The sequence below is a fragment of the Penicillium angulare genome (genome assembly GCF_028827245.1).
Source record: "Penicillium angulare strain IBT 27051 chromosome Unknown utg000003l_segment0_segment0, whole genome shotgun sequence".
NCBI classification, from domain to species: domain Eukaryota; kingdom Fungi; phylum Ascomycota; class Eurotiomycetes; order Eurotiales; family Aspergillaceae; genus Penicillium; species Penicillium angulare.
In genome coordinates, this window is record NW_026623162.1 from 4,319,820 (window position 1) to 4,347,293 (window position 27,474).

Here is a 27,474-nt window from a genome sequence, read left to right on the forward strand (position 1 = left end):
CTTCAAATTCCAGCAATCTGATCTGTAGCATTGTTGGACAAAAGCTGCTGCACGGAGTGCTATTCGGAAACTTTATTTGTTGACTCATTCCCCGCACAAATCAATCATGCACAAAAGCCAGAGCCCCACTCAGAGTTCTGTCAAGACCGGGGAGGGACTTTCATTAGCCGGCCGATCCATCGGCAATGGACAAAAATGAGACCCATCTCAAGTATTTTGTAATGGCCTCGTCGGCTTATTCTGGTACTGTTGCATACTGAATCTCTCGGAATTGACAGAGGCCAGTTGCTAAGTCATAAATGCTGGACAAATCAGTCACTTAAGGCAATATTTGAGTTCCCCGAAAAGATTCATGCCCATGAGTTTCTAAGGATCAGATCCCTTATTTTGTCTACAAATAGCATTAATAGGTTCCATTTCTAAACAAAAATTATGACAGATTCCCTGGAACGCCCTGAGTTCCTCATATCATCACGGCCATTACCGTCGCAGAGATCTTCACTGCTCACATTGCCTTGAGAGACAGGTATTGTTCTATTTCTTTCAAGAGCAGAGCCAGGATTTTTTGTGTCGTCCATTTGTGTAATTGAGCCAACCACATAACGCGGGCCAAGCCCGTATGTATTTCTGTCTGCTGGTGTTTGACCCTTCACCGAACGCAGGATAGATCGAAGGCACGGTATCGAGGCTGTTATTATCACCAAGTACGTCTCGATATATAGCCATCGGTCGTAGTTTATTGTGGCAATCGTCGGGTCCATATCGGAAGATGCGAGGACACGAGTCTGTACTATTTTGATGATAGCGGCGACCATTGCGCTAGTGAATAGCTTATTTAGCAAAGTTCAGATCGTGCACCACATGCAATTTTGAATGCGACTCACAAAATTCCCAGTCCCAGTAATGCGACCAGTCCCAGTTTGACCCTTAAATTCAGGTTCAACCTCCAAAATGTGGCAGTTGAGAAGGCAGCAAGGTACAAGTCAGTCGTTGCGTTGAATGCTATTTTACCATTCAGAAGAGTTCGTTGTCCGAACAGTGGAGTATCCCTTACCTCCTTGGAAATATCCATAGTAGGCCTGCACATGCGTATTCCAGCACTTTGCTTTATCAGAATCCCAGATAGCTGATGCATGTCCTGGACACTGAACAAACAAGATGATAATAAACATGGAGTTGACTATTAGCTGAAGACCGACCAATACCCAGAAGACCACGCTGTGCCATTTTCTGGACACGAGAAGCCCAATGATGAAGACAATGAAAGAGGAGCGTCCTAAGGCCCCACCTGCAAGTCCAAACGTCTGGGTAAGGTAGTCAAACAGGATGACCTTTGATACATTGTTGGTACTAAGCTCATCTACCCTTTGGCCGAATCCAAATTTGACGCCTATTGTCATCATGACCGATCCGACCGTGGCTAAACACTTTGAGCAAGTACATGTCAATTGGGAACGAAAAGGAAAAGAATGGCGAGAACGAAAATGGGCCATGTTCAATCAGCTTCACAATGTGAATTTCAAGCTGATAAAAAGATAAAAAGGAAAAAAATTTGCTAACCAGTGCGAACCCCATAAGTATATCATCCGGCCCAAATTTTCGAATTCTCAATTTTGCAATGACCCTTAAAGCCACAATAACAATCGCGGTGGCCGTGACACCCCAGACATCTCTGAGGAGCCTGGGCCCGGCGTCATACGCCGAAGACAGTCTATTCACGGTTGACATAATGCAAATAGGTGGCTTAGGAGCATGTAGCAAAACAGCAGGCATCATCAAAGACACCAGACCATGATTGAAGTCCTGGCTGTTGATTATATGCAGAGCTCCATATCAGCTGCAAGACGAAAAGGAGGGCTGTGGGGCGCACATGTCCATGGTTAACTTCCAGTACCATATCTTTTGCAAGGCAGTCGGCCAGTGATGTGCCAAGCTGGACAAGATAAGCTTGTCGGAGGTCTCCGTGGCGAATCCTGAGGCACAGAACAATGATAGGAGTCGGCCTGACGTCGACTTTTTTTATCATTCATTCCCATCATCTTTACTGTCTTCTTTTTCTTTCTCGTCCTCTTTATTGTTTACCTTTTGTATCTTTCTTTATCCTACAATTGTATGGCCTTGGCTCTGAAAGAACTCTTCCAGACCATGGCTGGAACACTTGGACGGAATAGTCGATTAAGTGGGATTGCTGTCGATGTCGAGAAAACCCTAGCGTGTATTAAGGAGTTGCAAAAGGCCATGATAACGACAGGCATGCTGATTGGCCTGGCGGCTCTTGGTAAATATTTACGGGGGCCAGTAAATATTCTAATACGTTCACCGCCCGCGACGCGGTATAAACCCACAACAACCCACCCACTATTATTAAATACGCGATATCTGAACCATGGTTCGTCGTTTTGGAACCAAAATTAGTGTGCAAGTCAACGGTCAAACGCAGAGCTTTCTTTTGAAGAGGATCTATTATATCTGCATCTTAGTGTGATAGATTTTGTGCGAAAATCGCGCCCGAATACCGTATTTCCAAGCCTTTAGTCTCATATACAAAGCAAGTTTAATCGTCGCTTTCGACGATATTTTACCGGCTTGTCCGTAGATTCTCTCGTTGGAGCTACAAAAAGCTTATTGCTGATGAGTGAGGTAATATGAAGGCTGGTACAAATCAGGAATCAAGCCACCTTTTATTCCCGGACTATCTATATGAAGCATCAAAGATCTTCTTGTTGTATATATAGCTTCATGTGTTCTCTCTGAAATAATGATAATTCATCTTACTTTAAATTACAACACTGACAGGTAACGATAGCTTCGCAACCTGAAAACCTCTCATGAGTCATGACCTACCTCAAAACGAGGCAAGATGCGAGCAACAACCGCCCAGGGACCATTCCCTGAAGACTGAACGGAGTGTTTCCGGCTCACCAAGAAAATTTTTACAAGGGATACCATCAAGCCAGGTCCACCTGGACGAATGGCAGGACCCGCCAATCCCCAAGAGGCCGTGGATTCATATCGTAAGGGTTCGCGGTGACGACCCTTCATACCCACGCACCGTCTCCCCGGTGTATCCTGGACTCAGGCTCCACCAGCCACATCTACTGGGGTCGAAGCTGCTTCAGCAGTCTGCGATCTCACAGTGAGGTACTGGAAATGGCTAGCGACCCAGTGGAAGCCGAATGGATTGATGTGGTGAAGCTCACACTCCGGGGGAAGTTGACCTGCCCCTGGCGTTCAAGAATGTGTATTTCGCACCACGCACCGGGATTCACCTGATCAGCGTGCCAAAGGTGCTTTGGGACCGCTATTCAAGGGTGTCGCACCCGCAGAAGATTTTCGTGCAACGCCGAGGACGGATGGTCGGGACCGCCTACCATGCGGAGGAAGATCTGTTGATCCTACGGTGCCATGTGAGCAAGAGGTCTCGAAGCCAGTCTAACTGGCATGGACGTCGACAACCCTCGGGAGTCAAGTGACGCAAATTGCGCAGCGCCAACCTCTGAACTCGGTGGTGAAGTCGTGATACTCGAAGAAGATGCGTGTAAAGGAGGAGGCCGAGGGGAACAGACCTCCGAAGCGTTGTGTCACGGTGGAATGGGACATCTGAACCCGCGCGACTTGAGAGTAGTCCTCTGGCAGACCGGCACTCCGTACCGACCACTGGTGCAGGCGCAACTGCAGGCACATGATCACCTTCATTGACGATTATCCTAGAGGCCCGTGGGTCTGTGCCATTAGATGGAAACATGAAGCGCCCCAGAAAACCCGACGATTTGGCGTTCAGATGAAAAGATTCCTTGTCGACAAGAGGAAAGAATACTTGCCAATCGGTACATACCTCGAGTCCCAGGGAGCTGAGCTAACACCTCGCCGCCCTACTGCATGTACCAGAACGATGAAACCTTCCGAGTGACTCAGAAAGAAAAAATTCCGTTGACCAATTTAGCATCCATAAACAGGGCTCATGTCAGAAATTCTCTCAACGAAACCAGGAAGTTAGAATTGCAAATTATGAACGGTTTTGAGTCAGTGCAAAAATGAAACATGGGTGGCCTAAAATTAAGTCCCAAATCAATCCTATTCGCACTCAAAATCTAAGATACCGTCACCTGCTCATCTCATATGTTTCGCACACGACGGAGATACGTAATGGCAATTGTCTTACCGAGTATCTGAGCCGTAGGTTACAGGAGCGAAAGGAGTGGCAAAGGGCTCAGCAAGTTGATAATCAACAGTAAGCAGACACGATAAAACTATAATAGTGTCCACTTACAATAAGAAAATATTCCAAGCTTCCAGTCCCAAGTGGTCAATTGTGGTTCACAATTTGTTCAAACCTCGATTACAAAGTACTGTTACAGATTTATAGTCGGCCATGCTCGCGGCACTGAAATGAGAGTACATATTTACGAAACAAATCTGGATATACGGCTCAGTTACATTATTTGAAGGTTATCTCAGCCTGATCCACAATGGACAGCAAAAGTCTGTGGACATAATATTTTTAGCCCCACCGCCATAAACTATGTATATCTGCACCATTTCAAAACACCAGTGCGCCATTCTACTAACTTCTACTGAGATAATATAAAAAAAAAGACATAAATTTCTCGTTTGCCGAGCTCGCGTAATTCCGCTTGAGACTTCGAATAATATTCACGGTTCTTCAATAACACCCCTAAACATCTCGTTATCGATAAAATAAGGCTATCTATTTTCCTCTGATCAAATACATTGTTGTGGTAACATGTGGGGCGATTTGTCCACAGACTTTTGGGCGGGGCTTGTATGTGAATACCGCTAAAACTCAGGAGTAATAATGAGATAATTGGATTGGTTTTCTTGCCCAGGGCCATTATATTTCTCAGCCCATTTACTTGCGTATTCCTGCTGCCAGGCTTCTGCTTTCTCCTTGTCATGATCATGGAAAATCGCTTGGTATCGAGCCGACTTGGTCTGGAATTCCTGGTAAGCATTAACGAATCCAGGGCTCTTAAACACTGGCCGTTAGCTGTATACCAGGTCGTATGAGAGCATATCTGCGTACATTGTTTATGACCCATTGGTCAAAGGTTTCCTTGTCAACAATTCCGGCTTCTCTTTCATAGTCGTAATACTTTTTGGAGAGCTCCTTCACGGCACGGGCTTGTTTGGCAGCAAATAGCCATTCTGCTTTGGCAAAATCGAGCTGAGCTTCAGTAGACATTATGATGGCACTCAAGTAGAGAAATATGGATTATATGCGAATCAGAGTTTTGAAGACCAGAAAGTCGAAATAAAATTTGATGAATTAAAAAGAGTGCATGGCCATGATTAATTTATCAGTGGTCGACTGGAAGTTCATCCATAAGTTTCTCCATGCTGACGTGTCGAGCTCATATCATTTGATGGTCATTGGTCCCGTTTGATAGTGAAAAGCTCAAGCAGTGGCCCACCTTTTGATGATCAGCTTGTAGCTTAGGTAGTGATGAGGGTCCTTCTAAGTCAATTTGCCAGTTTCACCGCTTGGACCTCAAGCCAACATCAAGATGTATCCCATGCAGCGTTCCCGCTATCCTCGTAAATATGCCACGCTTGTCTACCCAAAATGTTATGTACACCGCCATCTGGAATTATCAATCGCCTTTCCCGACAGATTGACGGATAAGAAGAAAAAGAGATTATCAAAGACGACGATGATTATAAATTTGTTTGCCCGATGTAGCTCGCTCTCATGATGCTACGCAAAAATGCCTTGAAAGGGGGATCTAAGAACGGCTTGCTCCAGGCTCAATGGATGGCAAATCACTGGTAATTAGACCTGGCTTTAAACCGCCCATAGGTTCCAAATCTCAGAACCGGAACCTAACCTCTTGAGGTTAGGTTCCAACCTTTCTAACCTGAACCTACCCTGAACCTCAAGGAGGTTCGTTGAGGTCCAACCTCATCGACCCGCATGAACCTGCATATGTATAATTTCTTGACGCCTTTCCTCTTTTGGCTGGATAAAATTGATGATTCATCTCTGTTTTTTACAGCTGTTCCGTCAACCTTACTGAATACTTTATCAACATGACGAATTATGAAGAGAAAGTCATGTCGAAGTAAACAGTAGGCATGGTAAAATGTTCGGGTATTTAACTCAAATGGTGGGTAATATCTTTCCTTGGGATTAGCCAATCGTCGCACGCGTTCATGCGCTCGAAGGATTTTTGACTCAGCTCGTCTTTGATTGCCGACTAAGCCCGCGCGAGCATTGACGCCCGTCGAATAAATACTTCCGCGGAATTGCCCCTTCAAACCCGACTTCATTTTCAGACGACTGTTGCGATCTCGGCTTTTCATTTCTTCTTTCGATATTCCATACCACAGGGCAAATCCTAATGAATTCTTCATACAAAGACCCCCAACCTGAACGGGGTTCCCACTGAGCGGAGGAATTGTCTGACACCGAAATAATTTCGCGCTTCTTTCTTCCTTCGGACGTCAATCTCCAGACGATATTGAAACTGCTGGAATCATACCAAACTATTCTGCAAGCTGGTGTCAACTTCGCACATCTGTTGAATATTCCGCTTGTCAGTGATCATAAGGCCGCCGGGCTTGGTCCACTTTTAGCTCACCTGATCCGCACGTGGTCCAGATTGAAAAGACAAGTGACTCTCCTATCTGCTGGGCCGATGTCGTACGATCTTCTGTGTATGACGTAGAGCTCCAAGCTGATGGGAAATATCACGTCCGAATCGAGAAAGACAACGCAGTGCTAGAGTTGTCGAAAGCGGACTACGACTTCATTGGCACAACAATTCCTCGACAGCTTGCCGATCCCCATTCATACTCTGGCGATCTGGCATTGGAAATCAATGCTGCCCAGCTCGCGTTTGACCGAATCTCGCACTGGCAGGATATAGTCGGGCAGTGTCTGTCGTTCTCAAGATCACATATACTCAATGCAAACCGAAATGCTAACGAGCAGTATCTTAGTATCCCACACAACCAAAGGCGTTCTCGGCGAGCTAACCGCACGATTGGAGTTCCTGAAAGGAAAACTCAGTACCTTGGAGACGCACGTGGGCGGGCTGAGGTACAATGCAACCATTGAAAAGGGCTCTCCCGCTGAATCCAGACGAACAGACACGCCGTCGTCGCTCTCAAGGTCCAAGAAAAGAAAAGGTCGGTATCTCCAGAGGTTGTTTCCTCCAGTAGCTGACTTTCACTTTAGTCAAAGGTGGGCCTGGCCTTCCCTGGTCTCAAGATGAGACCGAAAAGTTGCCTGGGTGGTTCAAAGATCATAGGCACCTACCAAAGGAGGCTTTGGAGGATGAATACCATGCCTTTTCTGGGAAAGAAAGAAGCTTCAGCTCGTTGCAATCCCAGCTCTATAAATTAGGCTGGGGCGAGCTGACCAACAGAAAAGAGGGGACTTCATTGAAACGCAAAGCGCCAGGAGAAGTCCCAGTTGCGACAAATCGCTCTGGCTGTGGTTCTTCCTTGGCGTCAACTGATCCTGCAGAAGTGTCCAAAGCAATGAAAATGATCTCCGGATCTACCTCAAATAAAGGCAACCCTGACCCAGAGACCAGAAAAGAAAAATCGCCACCTCCACGCCCTGCACAGCGCTTTTCGACCCCCGAAGATGTTGATATTAGTACTCGATTGACTGGACAGTTTGAGTTTGTGGATGCCGAAGGTACACGACAACATCAATGCAACGCTAATGACGGCAACGACCGACCAGGACGAACGAGTGAATTGAATTCTTCGCATGAAGAACCATGCGCTATGTTGAATGAGCTACAAATACCCTACTTGAGATCAGACGGACAGTCTTCAAATGATGTTGTCTCGACAGAAAGCCTAGAAGCTCTCCCAGGTGAGTCCCCTTGGCCATTCCATTACGTCAATATCATCCTCTTCGGGGACGCTTCTCAAGCTAAGGCGGATGAGGAAGCGGATATCTCACTAGAGGAAAAAAGCCAACCGACATTTTAACTGAACATTTCGGCAACTAGAAAATGAACCAGATGTTTCTATCTCAGCACCTCATCCGCTCACAACATCTACCGCTAGCATTTCAATGCCACAGATTGACACCCTGCGACCATCAACAGATGGTGAACATAATAGTTCTTTCCCAGAAAATCACATTGTCACGCAAGCGTCCGTCGTTGGTCATGAGGCAGAATTGGCCAAGGAGCGAGCCTCAATGTCTGGACGGTACAACCATGGATGGAAGACCATAAACCAGGCCGGGCAAGCAGATAAAGACGACTCTGCTACTAGGCATCCATCGGGCGGAGAACCTCACGGAGGAGCCAACCATCAAGAGAATGCCGGTGTGGCAGTCCTTGGATACCAACAATTACTGATGACGAGTAGCAGCACAGGACACGAAGTTGAATGGACGCGGGAAAAGCCTAAGCGTGTAGTCAAATCGAGAACAAAGACTGGGTGTATCACTTGCCGCCGAAAGCGGAAAAAATGCGATGAAAAGAAGCCGTCATGTATGCAAGTTCCGATTTCCATACCGTCTCTATAAATGGGTTGTAATGATACTAATGAAACCCAGGTAATAACTGCTTAAGAAGTGGCTCCCTTTGCGAAGGTTATAATGCGGCAAAGCCTGAGAGGATGTCTGTGGCGTCAGGTACTGAAACACCAATGCAAAGCACTAGCCAGAGACTTGCAAAAATCTCACCCAAAAGGGGTGACTCAAGCTTTAGTCAGGATCCATCGCATGGGCAAAATCACTCGAATGAGCCAGCCAGGAAAGTGTCCTCAGTAGGTCGGCCATCGGTCCAACAACACACCCAAGCGTCAGGAATGGGCATTTTGCCAGACCCCGTGCAGACTTTGAACCTGGAAAGCCTGTCAAAATCAGCATCCAAGAGCTCACAAAAACAAACCTTGCCGAATGAGAGAGTCTTGGTGGGTGCTCAGTCAACTCCACGTTATCACAATCACACTATCCCACCAACCCAGCATCTATTACGCGACCTAGATTCTGGAAGAGATATGGGGTCGATTTCTCGAACAATGGAGGAACAGCATGAACCTTGAAGATGAGAAGGGTATGACTGTACCACGAAATTTCGCTGCTGAACATTCGACCATTATTGCACTTTGATCCTTCAATGCGGTCTCAACTCTCTTGACCGTCTCACCAAAACGTCTCCACAAATCTTTGTTCAGCCCCAGTCCACGAGGTGATCGCCCTTAACTACAAAAAAGCCATCGTCCGCTTTTCTCGTGTTTGGTAGCGTGGAAGACCTGACCCATATAAGGCAAATTTCGACATCTCTTTAAACATTACGAATACTAAGGGCTCAGACATAAGAGTCTGTTCATGATCTGTGTTGTATGTAGACGCGAGCATTTTGAAGTCAGGCGTATCAAGAGTGAAAACAATCTACCCATGGAGAGTTTATGCATTACCCAGCTTATCTCACGATTCAAATGTTTTAGATCAATTCAACCTTACTTAGACTCATATTTCCGCTTGAGTGGCATCTGAGTATGTCCGAGTTCGTCAATACTGGTCCGCAGAGACCGAAAATCTTCTGGCGATGGAGCGCTGACCGTCGCGTGCGCCCATTCTCAATGTCAAAGTCGAGAACCCAAGATCTCTCTTCCACGTCTTTTGCGTTATCAGACAACCAAAAATTCAGCGCTCGTGCGAGTGCATGGCTTTGCTCCTGGGTTCGGGAAGGAGGTTTGGGGTCTTCCATGGGATATATGTTTGAAATTCTTTGTGGAGGTCCGTACGTTCAAGTATCGGGCATGTAGGCTTAGTTATATATGCAGTGTCATTCATATTTATATCCGACGTCAAAGAAGGCGTGAAGAAAATGAAACATTCAAGTAACTTGTTCACTCTGGCCCCTGCTGATCTGCAGACTCGCTGGGGGGTGTAGGTTCACTCCTAGCATCGTTGCTATCGGGTTCCTTTTCGGCATTTTCATCTATCTCCTTTTGGACAACATCCAATATGGCTTTCAATGACTCCGGCTGCTGGCCATTCTGCAACATCCCGCGTTCCTTTAGCAAGTGGTTCACCATATTTCCTAGCTTATGACTGCTTTCGTAAAAGATTTCCGCTAGCCGGGCGACCTGGTCTAGTCCAGGGTCGTTTGCTTCAACGTCTGCTCTGCAGTCGCCAGACTTTCTTCCAGCTTGGCCTGAGCTCGTTCGGCTCGAAGTGTTCTCGTATCAAGCCTTGCTAGCATTCGAAGAACGTCCTATTTTTGATGAGCACGAGGTATTGATATTGAAGGGTGAACTCACTGCTGCATCCATGTTGATAATAATGGCGAGGAGCTCTTTACTTCTCTCTTTGCCGGTGATAAGCTATCTCTTTTTGTTTGGCGGGGGTACTGTAGGCCAAATCTTTTTCGTAGCTATGGTCAGATCTTCGCATTCTATTTAAGCAGATTTTGCCGGGGCTGATAGAGAATTGAGGCTCCCGCATTATATTTCGTTATTGCTAACGGAATTTGCCTCTCGCGAAGGACGTTGAGGTGACACGGTCCATAGTGGCCTCACTTTCACTTGACAGGAAGACCAATACTAGGGGAAGAGGACGCAAGAAGACAAAAATCGTTGAATTGAGTAAATGGGGCTAGGACGGCTGGCACCAGAGCTTCAAAATGGTTGCTCACCGATAGGAATGGATTTGCACCTTGTAACCCCGTTTGTTGCCCGTTTCACGGGCAGTTTTGTAGCCTGATGATAAACGATCGATTAAGTGGGTCCAGTTGTGGGTCCAGTTGCGGGCCGCTCAGGATTGCCCGGTTGTTAACCGCGTTGACCAACAATCAATGAGAGTAGCTTTTGTTCGCTATTTTCGTGTGGTGAAGAACCGCCCAAGGATTGGGAAGAGTGTTCTTTAGATGCCCATCTAGAGCTCGTGCTGGTGGATACTGTGAAATCTAGCACGTACGAGGCGAAACCCACTGGTGAACAGGAAGGTATTGTTCTTGCACCTTCAAGAACGGTTGACCGCTGTTTTTGAACGATATAACTTAAGCCCGCAATAATTGTTCACTGACCGGTTATTTGAGTTGCACTGGTACTGCAGGGTAATCGGGTAATCTTGCTCACGGTCCCGTAGCGGTTGAAACACCAACACATGGAAAAGGATTAACGTCTACACGCAGATATGCATGCTACACACTAGTAGCTCTACAAGCAATGCACAAGCACGCAATGGAATAGTGATTACTACAAGAGCCCAACCACTGCTGGAGTGGTTTGAGAGAAGCAATAGAAAGCTTGTGACAAGCGGCAAAATAGCTGGGAGTACACTCAAGGCATTCTTCATTGCATTTGCTATTTCCAGAAGCATCTGCTACTAGTTGGTGATTGCTAAGTTCTCTCCCTGATTCGACATCGACTTTCTTGCAGGTGTAGTACCAAAGGATGAAGAAAACATATCATGCAAAAATGAGTCTAGGAAACTGACTCAATTGGTGGCAGCCCATTCTTAAAGCTCAAATACGACTATTACTTGACCATCTAGTTCGGCCTTTTAGTGGCCACTGACTGAACTCGAATGGAACTGATTTGCGCTTACATTATCCGGAATTTATTTCTCGGGGCATAGTTTATGCCATTGCACCGAGAATCAGCTAAGTAGTTTTCACATCAAAATCCTCCATCTGGCAGGTCTTAGTTTCCCCACCGAGAGGTTTGGGTACTAGTCTTCAGCACCACGTAGAGGTGCCCACCAATCGCTGAAGTGTTTGAGATTAAAGAGGTAGACAAGCCCTGCAAGTCTAATTGTACAGGTGACGAGCCCGATGTAGTCTGATTAGAAAGGTGACGAGACCGGTGTAGTGTGATATTAAAGAGGTCACCAGCCCTCGCCGTACAATTTTACAAGGTGACGAACCCGAAGGGAGTAGTAGCCCTCTCTGTGCAATTTTACAGGTGACGAGCCCGATGTAGTCTGATTAGAAAGGCGACGAGACCGGTGTAGTGTGATATTAAAGAGGTCACCAGCCCTCGCCGTACAATTTTACAAGGTGACGAACCCGAAGGGAGTAGTAGCCCTCTCTGTACAATTATACAGGTGACGAGCCCGATGTAGTCTGATTGGAAAGGTGACGAGACCGGTGTAGTGTGATATTAAAGAGGTCGCCAGCCCTCACTGTGCAATTATTCAGGTGACGAGCCCGGTTGATGACTTTGTACTCCTCCGGCATCACTGGGAGGAGGGGATGAGGAAGTCTTTAGAAAGACAGATTGCCAGATTCTGCTTTCCAAACCCTGGGACATTTGAGTCTTTTTATAGTTTTTGCAAGAGCGCCAAGGCAGCTAAATCCCCCAACCCCCGACTTATGACTAAAAAAGGAAATCCGATGTTGATCATACAACTACGCAAAACCAGATTCACTTGGGAGTGGTTCGAAAGCCATGGGCTTTCACCGGGCGCACCAAGTACAATTGCATCTACCAAAAGTGCTCAAAAAGTTGATTTATTGGGTTTACGACAGCTTTGTCTGAGTTTGAAGGCATAACCAAGTGGACAGACAGAAGCTACAATCTATGACCGTATAAGTTACATGAACTCCACCGGACCTCTTAACGCCCCGGTGGCCTCTTTATCGGAAGTACATCAAGCTGAGTTGTCATCTCTTGGTTCTCCCGCTGTAATCTGTGTATAATAGCGCAAAGGCTGGGGTCGGTGATGGGTTCTCTCCGCTGTTGGTATTTATCGGCTTGAGGCGAGGCGTTTTCATATTCCCTGGAAGGCGGGCTTGTATGCTTGGAATTGTCAACTGGTTCAAATTCCGGTGTTTGACCGGCCTGCAAAAAAAAAAAAAAAAAAAAAAAAAAAAATTCAGGTACAGTCTTTTCTTCTGAATGGTTATGACCTACCCGCGGAGCTGATATATTTGTTGACTGCGGACGTCGATAGAATCTTTTTTGTTGAAGACGATTAGAAGCTGAACCACTGTACCAGGCCGGGAGAGCGGATAAATTTCGCCTCCTTGAAGCAGGAGAATTTGCTTTGCTATGCGGACGTGGTGCACTCGGTCGAGCCATTCGGAATTTTGCGTAGAAACGGTTTTCCTCGTTGGTATAGAAATGGTTGTAACACGGAGGAGGAACGGGTAGAACGTTCTTTCGCTTTACTTTCCCAATAGGGGCGAATGGACCTGATCCGACCATCGGCCAATCTCTGATCTTAACCCCATGCTGGACCGAGGAATTATGGTTAATATCGGCACAAATTAATTCATTACCAATTCGCGCCAGCCTATTACAAACAGAAATTAAATAAATTCCGCCTTGAAAGGGGTAAAATATCGCGAGTCTCGACCATGGGTGAACAATGGTTCGTTTTTTAGCCTGCGTGGGTCTTCCAAACAGAGCACCCAAAAGGTCCGCATAATGCTTCTGAAAAAGCTTTGTTCTCCACCAGGAGCGGAGTTTAGAGCCGAATAAAATTAATCGTCCCTGAAGTGGTTGAGTTGTAGATCAGTTGTTCTCGCCAAATCGTGTGTATGCATTGTTAGGCACAAGGAGCAATGCAAGCAGTCTCCTGTTCAGTGGTCATGCCCTTAGCCCATTGCTGGTTCGGTTGGGAAGTACAAGAGTCCTCCTCGCCACACCACTCCCGCACAACGCGTTTTCAGGGAGCAGTAGCAGTGGGAACCGTTTATAGCGGGCCGTGTGTACTCGATATCTGGACCGAGCCGTGAGCTCCACCATGGGGCGAAAGGCGGTTATTCCCATGGTTCGACCACGGTAGTATGGCCATGCCTCAATTACGGTCACACGACACGTAGGGCCCAAGCCTCTCAATGAGATTGGTCGTTAGGAATTTGACGACCGGTTATGAGCAAAACGGAGCTGATTGCAGAGGGGATCTTCGACGAGAAACGATACCTCGTAAATTTTTTTTTTTTTAAAAAAAAAACAATAACACGAAAAACAAAAGAGAAATATGGGCCTGTCTTCCTCATAAATGCCCATGGCTTGGCATCGGTCAACTATCAGTTTAATTGACCGGGATCATGAACGATCTTTCACTAGCTTTCAGACTCGACACACGGGGATAAACGGCGTTGAACTCGATGGGTCTTCGCGTTGCACTAGCGCCGTACTGGCCACGCGCCCTCTTATATGAAGCTAGATTTGTCCACTAATGGAGTCGAGTAAAGACACCTGCTCAGCTCCGCCATCCTTTCACCGACTTCAAGAGCTCTCACAGCATGGTCAGCCGTGTGACAAACCCCGGTCAGACCGGAAGCAGTGGGAAGACGGATGCAGGAGCAAACAAGCTGAGCAGTGATTCTGGCCGAGTTTCGAAATCGACGAACCCGAAGCGAAAGTCTTCGCAGGTACAGGTAGGACCGCTGTTCAGTTACTGTACTATCTAGACTGCCGCTGACAGTATGGGCCCAGGCATTCATCTCAGAGGCCAAGAAAGAGGCCACGATTGAGCCGACAGGGGAGCTTTCGTGGGAGGAGGCGCACCGGAACTGTCTGGATATGCTCGATGAGGCCGACCAAGGCACCCGCCGCCTGAATGCGACCATCGTCAAAGAGAGGCATGAAGCCTCGACTTCCATACAGAAGCTGCGTACGGAACTACAGCAAGTCACCGTAGACAAGGAACAAGCTGAGAGGCGTTGCGGGGAGCTCGAGAATGAGGTCGCACAGTTGAAGCAACAGAATGAGACTTCAATTGCCAGCTCTCAAGGTCAAGTGTCGTGGACTGAGGTTCAAACTATCCTCAACGGAATCCAGACCAATCTTCTCGCCACTGCCCAGAGCGTCTCGGAGAACAAGTCTATGCTGGAGAACAGACAATATTCCACGTTTTTACCAGGATCCGATGTGTTCCAAGACCACCCCTTGAGTCAGACAGCGCCATCTATGGGTATGGGCCCCTATACGCTGCCAAGCGCGCCCATGACGTTGCCGGGGGCAGGGTGGTTTGGCAATGGGCTTATACCAAACCAGCCGAATATGTCCACTACCGCACCACATGGTGCGCAGGCTTAAATGATGTTCTGTAGCCAAAGACGTCCTTCCATGTTATTCAGCTAAGTATCTAAGCATAATTCATCATACACTTCATCCTGAGATCCTCCGAGTAAAGCAGCCGCGTGGGCTGGTGATCGCGTGTAGATCGCGTACAGCGCGCGCCAAGAACTGCACGCAAGAACGCGACAATCATCTTAGGCGAGCTTGGTCCACTTCCGCAACCACGCCTGCACTTAGTCCCTCGCCTAGCCCCTGTGGCGATTACTCTTCCGAAAATCATACCTATTATAGCTAAACTTTAACCAAGACGGGTCGGGGAGGACCGCGGTGAAAATCCAAGCTTGGGCTTATACTGTGGATCTAGTGGGGTTCGAACCCGGTCGTTTTATTTCAGGGGGCGGTCACTTCCGACGAATGGAAAAATTAATCAGACAGCCAATGAAAAATTCGCATGCATCTCGGACCACTTTATGAGCGAAATCTGATTTCCGATTGCTGGAGCCAAAGCCGATCGCGCTCTTTCGGCATGATCGAGAAATTCTCCGTGAAGGAACTAAAGGGCAAGTGGGAGATTACATCCACGTAGCTACTCACCTCTGCACCGCAACAGGAAATGAGATGATCAAACACGTCTTGTATTGATGGAGAATGAAAACAAATGGAGGCTCCTGAATTTGTCCGAGCTGACATTTGATCTGCGTTGGGGGGCTGATCACATCTAGTTTAGCTCGAACCTCAGTAGCGTGATCTAGTCCAAGGTGCTCCATAAAATGCCCGATTGGATCAACGATCTGCACCCCTAGCGGTATGGCCGTAGAGAAAAATGGCGAAAGCTTCTTCAAAATTCGAGTTGCGGAAGCCTCGGAATACATGAGAGCCCATGACTTTCTTTCATACATTCATTGCCCAAGATATTTGAATTACATGCGTTTATGCTTGGGGCTTGGCCCGTGCCAGGCGGCTACCGCTGCGAGCACCGCTTTTCCCTTTTTCATCCCCGATCCCCAAATGCTTTTGCCATCCCTGTAGTGTATCCTCAATGTTCCGGATAGCCGCCTTCAAATCCTCCACGTCTTGTTGAGTGCTTTCTACCGATTCCGTCGCAAACCTGGTTGATTTTAGCAAGTCTCTGGTTTTGTAAAGCATGGTTCGCCTACTGTAGTCTTTTGTCCACACTAGGAGGCCGTCAGTTGAGGTTCAGGAAGTATCAGTAACAGAAGGGTTAATTCAAAGCACGTACTCCGCAGCACATTTTAGGAGGACTTTGACAGTTTCATCATTAGACACGGCCTCCATCTCTTCGTTCGGAGGCCCTTCCTCGTCTGCTTCGCTCTCCATTGGAACATCGTCTTCGCTATTATTGCCACCATCCACTGAGCTTGCCGGGCTCCAGATTGTCTTTTTTCTTTGAGGACGAGGGGGTGCCAATCTCTGACAAAGGCGTTCCCTGTAACTCTTTGAGCCGGTTTGTGGGGACGAGTTCTGACCGGAAGGCATTTTCAATTGCAGTGCCAGATAAGTGAAAAAAAAGCGAGGATGGACGTGAGACTGCAGAGATGAGAGTAAAGTGCCGCCTTATTATAGATCAAAGCATCGCCCCTGTGGAGTATATGTGAGATGGCCCCTTAGAACTTCGCTATCTATGGCTTGGTGAGTGGAATTGGCGTGGAGACCAATTGTTCCACTTAGCTGAGGCAGGCGGAATACTGGCTCTAGCAGTGCAATCATAGATGAGTCCTTCAAACGTTCCCGTCTTATCCTAACTTTTCATTTTTTCCCCTTTGTATTTGTTTGAAACTAATAATTTCAAGCCCAGTAAATTTTCAAACAACCAGTCATAAAAGTAGACACCTTTCAGGAAACGTGTAGAGACACAGGCGTGTGGACTTGTGTCTAAGACGGTGAACCACCGGAGGGTGTTTTTCAAGCAAGGAAAATAACGGTTATAGCTCCGTTTGCCGCATTTAAAACGTTTTTCTTTTTTTCTCACCTAGAATTAGGCCGTCCAAGATAGGACCCACCTGAACGGTCCATCGCGTTAGTGTTTCACCATATGTTGTCCATCATTTTGAGAGAGAGATTAGAGGCAAGGCGTGAGATAAACTTTGGATTTACTCATTTGTCCGTGATACCATCTCACTAGTCCACAAACACGCATTGGAAATAATTTAACGGCCCGTTTAACCATAACGAGAAGCCATGTTGTTTGACCGAGCTATAGAAATTCCCGTCACCCCCATTTAGCCAACAGCGGTCGTCATCAATATTTTCTTGCCAGCCAATTCTTTTTGAGGGGTTGGATCCCACGTATCGTGTGACCATATGTGAGACATGCACATGCTACCGTGGTTGAACCATGGGAATGACCGCCTTCCGCCCCATGGTGGAGCTCACGGCTCGGTCCAGGTATCGAGTATACACGGCCCACCGCAAACAAATTCTTCTTGCTACTGTTCTCTTAAAACGTGTTACACGAGAATGGTAAAGCGAGCAAAATCCTGTACCTCCTAGCCGATCAGCAATGGGCCAATGGCATGGCCTCTGAACCTACAGAAGACTACTTGAACTGGTCCTTGTGCCCCGAGAACAATACGTGCATACGATTTAGCCGAGACAACTGATCTGCAAATGGACGACTTCAGGAATGATTAGTTTCCGCTCTAACTTACTCCGGTGGGGTGGGGAAGATTTTTTAGAGGTGTTAGGTCCTCTTGGGTTCTCTGATTGGAAGACCCACGCAAGCTCAGAGTCGACCCATGGTTCATCCTTGGTTGAAACTCTGGCGATATTTTACCCCTTTTTATTTGTTCTGTGTTTCTATAGGGTTGCAGGTTGACGCATGGATTAATGGGTGTCGATTTTTACACTATGTAATTTCGGTTTAGCGTTGGATTAAGATCCGAGATTGGGCGATGGCCGGAGAAAGCATATTCGCCCTCATCGAGGAAAAATAAGCGAAAGAACGTTCTACGCCTTTCTCCATGTCAACTCGCTACTTTCATTTGATTGATCATTTCCTTTCGTCAAATTGAGGAATTTACATCAATTCAAGCATCATCCCCAAACTTGAAAAGGCGTTACTGCTTATACGGCAATATAATCTTGAGGATCACTCGCTTGCTTTTTCTATATTTCCCTGCCAACCAGCATGCCTAAGGTGACAGCCACTGTCCAGAATTCGAATATGCCTACTCGAATGCTTCAAGCCCAAGCAGAGACAGGCGAATCTAGGACCCAGAGGCTTCATCCTCATCGTTCTACAGCCGGTCGTCCGCACCTTTATATCTCCCGGGGCACCCAAATGAATGCCATGGTATGTCGCTTCGGCCGATCAAATTGTTCTTAACTAATTATGCCGTTTTCGGTTGATAGTCGCCAACCCGGCGGGTGATGTCATCTCCGCAGAAGAGAGATCCAATTTTGAGATTGTTCACGCGAACTGTATCAAGTTTATCCGGATCGTCGACGAGCGCCAGCGACAACTGAAGCTACGTCTCACGGAGCAGCAACAGACGGCGATCGATATGGCGCCAATGTTTGAGCTTGAGCGTGCCCAGCTAAAAACAAAGATTCGACGGTTAAGCCTGGAAAACCAAGCAGTGCTCGACGAGTTTCGTAAAGTTAGAGAACAGGTGGCCAGCCTAGCAACACCGATGTGCAGAATCGTATCATCCGCAAAGAGCTCGAGCAGGCCATACATTTTACTCTGTCGTCCGTGATTCAAACAGTGGCTAGAATCATCGGCGAATCTCAGATCGAGTAGAGGCTTGGATTGAGTAGAAAGCTGCGTGAGACCTCAAAAATTTGAGACGTTGCGTCCCAGGATGAGTCCAAGGATTTCGTATAGGTTTTGTCAGAGACTGACATGATGTATATACGATAAGTGGGTGGACCCACATAGCTTATCTGAGTTCCCCTGAACGCGAGGAAGCTCTCTCTCATTTGCTTCCTCGCGCTACGTCTTGTATCTAGAGTGAAATAGTTTCTCCCATTGATATAATTTGCGGGATGGGAAAAAGCGTAAATCTGGCCTTATTTAGTTGTTTCTGTAAAAGGGAAGGCCCTCTTCTATTTTCTCCTACAGTATCATCACAAATTCTCGACTATCCCACTCCTCTTCTTTTACTGGCTCTACCACCTTGAGTGTCCACCCATGACTCTGCATTTTCCTTCTGATATATCATCATCATCATAAACTTTCATGACAATTTCTTCCAGTGACGTCATTGCCCTGAAATGAGCGCCAACCAACGCCAATGCCCTATCACAAATCGTAGGGCTGTCTGAATCTAGTTGAATTTCCATGGAAATATCTGGTTGAAGCGGTCGTTGTGATGTATTTGAGGTTGGTGCAGTATGCCTGGATCATTGCTAAAGTGTGTAGGTTATCCTCAAAGCTGACCTCGTCTTCAAAGTTGCGAAATTCAGGAAAGTCGATGCGGATACATTGAAGGTGAGAAGCATTGACCAAGCCAATAGCATTAAGGAATTCGGATATAAGTTTAGGGCTCAATGAGGTGAGGTCAAAGCAGTTGTTGCCATAGAGTAGTGAGCTGGCCTCGTACAGGATTGTCGTGTTCGTGGAGAGGAGATTTGACGCAAGCTCATGTCCTGTGCCCCAAGGATTAATAGGATTTCTACACACTAGGAGATACTTGTATATCTCATTGCGGAGTTCAGCAGGAAGACTCAGGAAACTCGCTGGCATCTTTTGATTTTTGCCTTCAAGAATGATCGATTTGTAACTGTAGGCGATAGGGGTGGGGTCATTTACTGTCAAAGTTCATGTCCGTTAGATGATGGGTTCAAACACATAGGAACAGAAAACTGCATGAGCTGTCATGTGCTTGCAGCTTCGAGTACAGCACGAAAACCCGAGCAGCTTATTGTCTTGCATGATTTTGATGACGTGTACAAGATCATGACGTAATACCGACACCCTAAGATAAATAGCCAACTAACTTAACATCTTGTTACATGACCCAGGCAATTTTACTGCAATTCTATCTTATCGAGGCAATTTTCGCTCATTCCAGTATTTAAAAACGCCACTAAAATTCGTTGACTTCCTGAGAGGTAAAATCCGAGGCGTGTATTGCAATACATAATGCAAGAATTGACGTAGGACAGCTATATTCGGGCTTCAACATGCAGGTTTTAACGTGCACGCAACACGAAGAAGATTTTTACTTACGAGAAGCGATCGAGCATGTTCGTCGCTTCCATGCTAGTTTCATCAAACGCCCCGGGCGCGCTGGAGAAATTGATGCGCACAACCATATGTGGTACTGCTTTGATTGTAGCTCCAGTGTCAAGGATCACCGCAGCTACGATAATGACAAGGCTATGTGGACACACCTCAGGAGCAATCACGATACTATTGTCGATTGTATAATTCCTTCCTTAGACGCTGATTGGGATTTACAGATGGGGTGGAAAAAGTAATCAATCAGCAAGCAAATATCCACCCAGAAGAGTCTAGCCTTGCCGACAATCTAGATATTCGATTGTTAGGCCTGCGTGCCGGAAATGGCCTTCTGCACTCTCCCCCTTTGTTCCAACTGCTTCAATGCACCAATTAAGAAAATGATCAAATCCTTGACTGTGGTTTTCCTCATAGTAGCACGAACTACGTCTGATAAAGCTCTTTAACTCAGCAAAAAACTCCTCAATTGGGTTGAGGTCTGGCGAATAAGGAGGTAGATAAATCAACTTGACTCCAGCATCAGCACACATCTGCGCAATACGTTCAGAGTGATGAAACGATGCGTTATCCATGACCAAAACAGATTTCGGCTCCGGCCATTTTCCACAGTGCCGAAGAAGCTGTCCGAGGAAGTCCTCGAATACATCGGCATCCGTTGAACCGCGAAGAACGCGAGAAAGCACGATACCATCTTGAGCATACGCAGGGAGTATTTGATACCGTTCATCACGGTGAAACTGTGAAACTTGGACTGGGGCAACACCGAGTGGTGACCAGCCGGTTCTCCTGAATCCGATTCGTTTATCACAACCAGACTCGTCAACGTAGACTAGATGATACGACTCAAATTCTGAGATATTATGAAGATATAATTCCCGTAATTCTGCATTCTGTTCCTTGGCTCTCTGGCGAATGGATTTCTTAGACCAGCCTGTAACTGTCAGAGCCCTCCTAATACTTGAGGTTGTTGCAAGTATTCGAAATTCATCCCATAGAAATATTACCATTTCGTCGAGGTAGAGACCCGGTTTCTCGAGCAGATGATCACAAATAGCGTCAAGCATTGGTGGCGTTACAGTGCGTCTTCGACCGATATGATTCGGAGGGGCATAGACATCCCCGAACAGCCGCAAGTTCCTGCGAATATTCTTGATCGTTCGATCGCTGCATTCGGCTGCATCAGCCATTTGAGGTGTGGTTAGTGATCGGCTTTTTATCATATCATGAATGAACTGCAGTTTCGACGGGGATAGTCTCGGTGCCATATTTATTGGTGAATTATACGGATGAGCAAAAGTGGTGATTGCGAAAGGATGGGTGGCTAGGAAAACAGCATGGAGAGCAATGGAGGGGCAGTGTATCAGGGTTTCATGTAACATGGAATATTATACGTAACTTGATCGTCCCGGTATTAAATCAGTCTATTCTTAGAAATGGGTTGTTTACATCTATATCCATTTTTGGACTAGCTCGGTTTCGGGTACGAACCGAGAAACGAGCTATATGTGTCCAGAGGGGAAACTGTTTTCGAATTCTACTGTATCTCTGCCAGAAACTGATTTCGAGCGGCCCTGTAGAGATTTGAGGATCTTCATCAGAGGAGATTGCTGTACACATACTCATTCCGACGCGCGACATTAATCGAGCGAAAATGACGGGACGGGCCGAGACGCGAACCCCTGAACCGCCCGACCGCGACGAACACGAAAAATCACCACCGCGATTGTTGAGGCCGAGACGCACCACCAGGCCACCCAACATTTATGCCCAGGAGCAAGAACTCGATATCGAACAAAACAACGCACGGTTCCCAGCAGAAAAAGAAGAACCAGAGCAAGCCAGTAGCCCAACGTGAAGCGGTCGCCTCGGAATCATCAACAGAGAGCGAGGGCCCGATCGCGTCGGAACTGTTGAAGGAACTTGCCAAACTCAGGAAGGAGATCAGACAGCGAGATGAACTACACAAGGAAGAGCTCCAAAAAGTAAAAGAAGAATTTATAGCCCTCAAAGAAGAGTTTAGCGCCGCCCTTGCAGAAGTTCGACACGAGCTACAGACCCTAGCAGATAGACCCGCGACACCGCAACCCCAACCCGAGTCGTACTCCCTGAACAACCATGATGCGATTCTCCGCGAGATTCAATCCTTGCGCGAGGAAATCAGTGTCCCCGCCCCAACGAGTTCCCCGTCCTATGCAGATGTCGCGCGCACTCCTCCAACCAGTTACCCAAGCAACATACGGACACTGTCAACGCTGGGCACGACACCGACCACCTTCACCGAAACTTTGTACTGTTCGATAGACACCTCGAAGATGACCGAAAATGAAAACGAAAAGAAATCTGCAGGCTCAATCAGGGCCGCAATCGAGAAAGAGATCCGAACGATGGATGATCACATTCTCTGGCGCTGTCGCGCATTACTGTCGGCCCAAGAGATCCCAACCGGATCAGGATCGCATGTCGCGATGAAGCCGAGCACCAGCTGGTCAAGAAAGTGGCGGAAGAAAAGATCGGAACGGGAGCCCGGGTGCTCCGGGACGAGCTCTACCCGGTCAAGGTTGACGGCGTCAAGAGGGCTGCGGTGCTGGATGACAACCATGCCATCCTAGCTGGAGCAGCCGTAGCCCTGAGTGAAGAAAACGAAACTACAGTCGCCAAGATGACGTGGCTGAGCAGCAAGGAAGCCGCGAAGCCATATGGGTCGATGGTCGTGTACCTCACCAAAGGCTCCGACGCGCGGAGGCTCCTGACCGACGGATATTTCCACGTTGGAGGGGAATCCGGGACAACCGGCGTCTTTGAATATCGACCACGACCGATGGAATGTTACAACTGCCAAGAGATTGGTCACAAGGCATTCCAATGCAGGAAGACCCAGAAGTGCGCAAAGTGCGCCACGGAGGGTCATCACCACAGTCGCTGCGATCAAGAGGTTCCAAAGTGTGTTCTATGCGGTGGGCCACATGAATCGTTTAGCAAGAATTGCCGGAAGCTCTACCCACCACGTCATGAATAAAACACTTCGAATAATCCAATTGAATGTGAGGAAGCAGGGTGCCGTACATGAAAGCTTAATGAACGACGAACAAACTAAATACGCAGTGGCGTTAGCGATTCAGGAACCCCAGGCGAGGAGGATTCAGGGACGACTCTTGACCACCCCGATGGGACATCACAAATGGACGAAGATGGTACCCTCCACCTGGAGGGAAGGCAGATGGGCGATCCGGAGCATGCTTTGGGTCAACAAAGATGTAGAAGCGGAGCAAGTGGCCATTGAGTCCCCGGATCTGACGGCGGCGGTCATCCGACTACCCGAACGGCTGATCTTTATAGCATCGGTCTACGTCGAAGGGGGAGATTCCTTGGCTCTGGATGACGCGTGTGGTCACCTGAGAAAGGCAATTGCGATGGTGCGGCGAGACACGGGCGCGGTGGTGAACATCATGATTATGGGAGATTTCAACCGCCATGATCAACTCTGGGGCGGAGACGAGGTGTCCTTGGGAAGACAAGGCGAAGCGGATCCAATCATTGACCTTATGAGTGAATTCGCTCTTAGTAGCTTGCTCAAAAGAGGCACGAAAACATGGCATGGCGAAGGACAGTATGGGGACTGCGAGTCCACGATTGACCTCGTCCTGGCCTCCGACAATTTGGCAGACCTGATGACCAAATGTGTAATACACGGGACTGAACACGGCTCGGATCACCGGACGATTGAGACGGTATTCGATGCACCGTGGTCAGCCCCGAAGCATCAGGAACGACTTCTTCGGAAGAATGCGCCATGGAAAGAGATTAATGCTAGAATCGCGAGCACGCTGGCCATCACTCCGTCGGAAGGCACAGTGCAGCAGAAAACCGACCGACTGATGTCCGCAGTCTCAGATGCAGTGCATACTTTAACTCCAAGAGCGAAGCCATCGCCACACGCGAAGCGGTGGTGGACAACCGACCTGACACAGCTCCGTTATGTATACACGTACTGGCGCAATCGCGCTCGCTCGAAGCGACGGGCGGGGCGAAAAATACCTCAGCTCGAAACGATGGCCCAGTATGCGGCAAAACAATACCATGATGCCATCCGCAAGCAAAAGAAGAAGCACTGGAATGAATTTCTCGCAGACAACGACAATATCTGGAAGGCCGCCAAGTACCTGGAATCGGGAGAAGACGCGGCATTCGGGAAGTTACCACAACTCGTCAGAGCAGATGGGACTACCACCGCTGACCATAAGGAGCAAGCAGAAGAACTGTTGTCCAAATTCTTTCCCCCTCTGCCGGACGTGATTGAAGACGAGGGGACGAGACCACAGAGAGAGCCAGTGAGGATGCCTACGGTTGGCATGGAAGAGATCGAAAGACAGCTTTTTGCTGCAAAATCATGGAAGGCACCGGGCGAAGACGGTCTACCGGCGATAGTCTGGAAGATGACGTGGCCGACTGTCAAGCACAGGGTTCTCGACTTATTCCAGGCGTCACTGAGAGAAGGCGCGTTACCGACACAATGGAGACATGCGAAGATCATACCGCTCAAGAAGCCGAATAAAGACAATTACACCATTGCAAAGGCGTGGAGACCAATTTCACTTCTAGCAACACTGGGAAAGATACTCGAATCAGTGGTTGCAGAAAGGATCTCACACGCGGTGGAGACGCACGGGTTGCTCCCGACCAGCCACTTCGGGGCTCGAAAGCAGCGATCCGCAGAGCAAGCGCTCGTGCTTCTTCAGGAGCAGATCTACGCAGCATGGCGTGGCCGACGAGTGTTGAGCTTAATCAGCTTCGATGTGAAAGGTGCCTACAACGGTGTGTGTAAAGAACGACTGCTCCAGAGGATGAAAGCGCGAGGCATACCCGATGACTTGCTCCGGTGGGTCCAAGCGTTCTGCTCGGAACGAACGGCCACCATCCAAATCAACGGGCAACTTTCTGAGGCCCGAAGATTGCCGCAAGCTGGCCTCCCCCAGGGCTCGCCCCTCTCTCCGATACTGTTCCTCTTTTTCAACGCAGATCTTGTACAAAGACAGATCGACAGCCAGGGGGGAGCAGTCGCTTTTGTGGATGATTTTACCGCGTGGGTGACCGGACCAACCGCGCAGAGTAACCGGGAAAGAATTGAAGCAATTATCAATGAAGCGCTCGACTGGGAAAGGAGAAGCGGAGCGACCTTTGAAGCCGAAAAGACAGCTATCATACACTTTGCGCCCAAGACGCGTAAGTTGGATTATGAACCGTTTACCATCAAGGGACAGACGGTTACACCCAAGGATCACGTCAAGGTCCTGGGTCTGCTGATGGACTCGAGACTGAAATACAAGGAACATATAGCGAGAGCCGCGTCCAAGGGCCTGGAGGCAGCGATGGAGCTTCGGCGACTTCGCGGCCTTTCCCCAGCAACTGCGCGGCAGTTATTTACATCAACGGTGGCGCCAGTTGTGGACTACGCCTCCAATGTTTGGATGCACGCGTGTAAGGACAAGGCCATGGGGCCGATCAATCGAGTCCAAAGAGTTGGAGCACAAGCCATTGTGGGGACATTCCTCACCGTCGCGACCAGCGTAGCGGAGGCGGAGGCCCATATTGCCACCGCGCGGAGCCGATTCTGGAGACGGGCCGTGAAGATGTGGACAGACATGCATACCCTTCCTGAAACAAACCCGCTCCGCAGAGGTACAGACCGGATCAGAAAGTTCAGACGATATCATCGCTCGCCGCTGTACCAAGTAGCAGATGCGCTTAGGCATATCGACATGGAGGCACTGGAAACAATTAACCCGTTCACGTTGGCCCCATGGGACGAACGCTTACAGGCCAATATTGACGGACAATATGAGCCCCAGCCTGAAGCGGGCGGATTGATGCAGATCGCGGTCAGCAGCTCGGCACGGAACGAGCTGGTGGGGTTTGGAGTCGCAATCGAGAAACAGCCTCCTCGAAATCGAAAATTGAAGTTCAAAACCTTATCCATCACATTGGGCGCGAGAGCAGAGCAAAACCCGTTCTCTGCGGAGCTGGCAGCCATGGCACATGTGTTGAAAATGGTAGCGGAAATCAAAGACTACACAATTACGTTGCTCACAAGCAACAAGGCGGCGGCGCTCACGCTAAGGAACCCGCGACGACAGTCTGGCCAGGAGCTGGTTTGTCAGATGTACAAGTTGATGAGAAGGTTGCGGAGAAATGGAAATCGGATCAGTTCCCACTGGATCCCTACTAGCGAAGACAATAAGCTGTTAGGTCTGGCTAAAGAACAGGCCAGAGCTGCGACACAAGAAGATTCTCTCCCACAAGAACGCGCCCCGAGGATGAAGTCGACAACATTGAATATTGCACGGTCCCAAGCAGTCCCCAGCAGTGAGCTACCAGAGAACATAGGAAGACACGCAAAACGAGTGGATGCCGCACTGCCAGGCAAACACACCCGGCAGTTGTATGATTGCCTAACGTGGAAAGAAGCGACTGTACTGGCCCAACTCCGAACCGGCATGGCTAGACTCAATGGGTATCTCAATCAAATTAATGTAGCAGAGACGGATCAATGCGATTGCGGGCAAGCAAGAGAGACCGTGGAGCACTTCCTCTTCCGATGTCGGAAGTGGACGGCGCACCGGACGGAAATGTTACAATGCACGCAGACTCACCGAGGAAACATATCCATCTTCCTGGGCGGAAAACAGGCTTCTGATGATCAGAAGTGGACGCCAAACCTAGAGGCAGTACGGGCCTCCATACGTTTCGCCATTGCGACGGGCCGACTCGAGGCCACTTGAACATACCGACCAACATAACCCCCACCCCCTTCTTCCGACCCTACTCACCCACCACCTCGTGCTACAGATGGTAGACGCGCTTCAACTGCCGAAGATAGGATGTTGAACACTTGGAGAAGCGCCTTCAAGCCAGCCTACTAACCCACTTACTAACCCACGAGAAACTCGCTGCGACACTGCTTTCTGGAAATGTCATATTTTATAAAGTTTCATGTATGGGCTTGCAAGAGACACAGCATATGCAGATGGAAATGTACAGTAGATTAGTGATAGTTGCCCTTTCGGCTCAGCCGCCGGGCGTTAATGAATTGTTTGTTTGTTTGTAGACAAACTTCCAGCCAAACTTTTACTCTGGATATGCAGGAGCCTCGATAAGAAGGATATCATTCAGTCGATTGCCTGCTGCTGGAAAACCGCGCCAATTTGTACGGCGGCTCTCTTTGAGCGTCTCCAGCACAATGAGATGCCACCTCTTTATCGAGCCATACTCAACCGTCGGCTGAACATTGCGCGACTTTT

At 48.2% G+C, this 27,474-nt stretch overlaps 9 protein-coding genes across 9 annotated transcripts; 4 read left to right on the plus strand and 5 right to left on the minus strand.

Moving 5' to 3' along the window:
* Positions 1-419: 419 nt before the first annotated feature.
* On the minus strand, positions 420-1,773 carry N7478_003724 (uncharacterized protein; the record flags this gene model as incomplete). The annotated part of the gene is made up of 4 exons (XM_056919938.1): positions 420-819; positions 885-1,002; positions 1,055-1,427; positions 1,561-1,773. 4 exons carry the CDS (start codon positions 1,771-1,773, stop codon positions 420-422), a joined length of 1,104 nt encoding a protein of 367 aa, XP_056783096.1.
* A 3,024-nt stretch (positions 1,774-4,797) lies between these two features.
* Positions 4,798-5,203, minus strand: N7478_003725 (uncharacterized protein; the record flags this gene model as incomplete). The annotated part of the gene is made up of 2 exons (XM_056919939.1): positions 4,798-4,989; positions 5,045-5,203. The coding sequence occupies 2 exons, from the start codon at positions 5,201-5,203 to the stop codon at positions 4,798-4,800; spliced, it is 351 nt and encodes a 116-aa protein (XP_056783097.1).
* Positions 5,204-5,713: 510 nt separating this feature from the next.
* N7478_003726 (Zn(II)2Cys6 transcription factor domain-containing protein) lies at positions 5,714-9,036 on the plus strand (the record flags this gene model as incomplete). Its single annotated transcript, XM_056919940.1, has 6 exons — positions 5,714-5,787; positions 6,595-6,896; positions 6,961-7,149; positions 7,199-7,849; positions 8,001-8,480; positions 8,546-9,036. The coding sequence occupies 6 exons, from the start codon at positions 5,714-5,716 to the stop codon at positions 9,034-9,036; spliced, it is 2,187 nt and encodes a 728-aa protein (XP_056783098.1).
* An 810-nt stretch (positions 9,037-9,846) lies between these two features.
* On the minus strand, positions 9,847-10,272 carry N7478_003727 (uncharacterized protein; the record flags this gene model as incomplete). Its single annotated transcript, XM_056919941.1, has 2 exons — positions 9,847-10,179; positions 10,261-10,272. 2 exons carry the CDS (start codon positions 10,270-10,272, stop codon positions 9,847-9,849), a joined length of 345 nt encoding a protein of 114 aa, XP_056783099.1.
* A 3,799-nt stretch (positions 10,273-14,071) lies between these two features.
* Positions 14,072-14,991, plus strand: N7478_003728 (uncharacterized protein; the record flags this gene model as incomplete). The annotated part of the gene is made up of 2 exons (XM_056919942.1): positions 14,072-14,330; positions 14,389-14,991. The coding sequence occupies exons 1-2, from the start codon at positions 14,196-14,198 to the stop codon at positions 14,989-14,991; spliced, it is 738 nt and encodes a 245-aa protein (XP_056783100.1). The 5' UTR covers positions 14,072-14,195.
* Positions 14,992-15,903: 912 nt separating this feature from the next.
* On the minus strand, positions 15,904-16,470 carry N7478_003729 (uncharacterized protein; the record flags this gene model as incomplete). The annotated part of the gene is made up of 3 exons (XM_056919943.1): positions 15,904-16,081; positions 16,131-16,148; positions 16,214-16,470. The coding sequence occupies 3 exons, from the start codon at positions 16,468-16,470 to the stop codon at positions 15,904-15,906; spliced, it is 453 nt and encodes a 150-aa protein (XP_056783101.1).
* An 859-nt stretch (positions 16,471-17,329) lies between these two features.
* N7478_003730 (uncharacterized protein) lies at positions 17,330-18,692 on the plus strand (the record flags this gene model as incomplete). Its single annotated transcript, XM_056919944.1, has 4 exons — positions 17,330-17,379; positions 18,121-18,130; positions 18,205-18,286; positions 18,346-18,692. The coding sequence occupies 4 exons, from the start codon at positions 17,330-17,332 to the stop codon at positions 18,690-18,692; spliced, it is 489 nt and encodes a 162-aa protein (XP_056783102.1).
* Positions 18,693-19,237: 545 nt separating this feature from the next.
* On the minus strand, positions 19,238-19,681 carry N7478_003731 (uncharacterized protein; the record flags this gene model as incomplete). The annotated part of the gene is made up of 1 exon (XM_056919945.1): positions 19,238-19,681. The coding sequence occupies one exon, from the start codon at positions 19,679-19,681 to the stop codon at positions 19,238-19,240; it is 444 nt and encodes a 147-aa protein (XP_056783103.1).
* A 2,261-nt stretch (positions 19,682-21,942) lies between these two features.
* Positions 21,943-26,955, plus strand: N7478_003732 (uncharacterized protein; the record flags this gene model as incomplete). The annotated part of the gene is made up of 4 exons (XM_056919946.1): positions 21,943-22,601; positions 22,631-23,119; positions 23,282-23,433; positions 23,516-26,955. 4 exons carry the CDS (start codon positions 21,943-21,945, stop codon positions 26,953-26,955), a joined length of 4,740 nt encoding a protein of 1,579 aa, XP_056783104.1.
* Between the last annotated feature and the right edge of the window lie 519 nt (positions 26,956-27,474).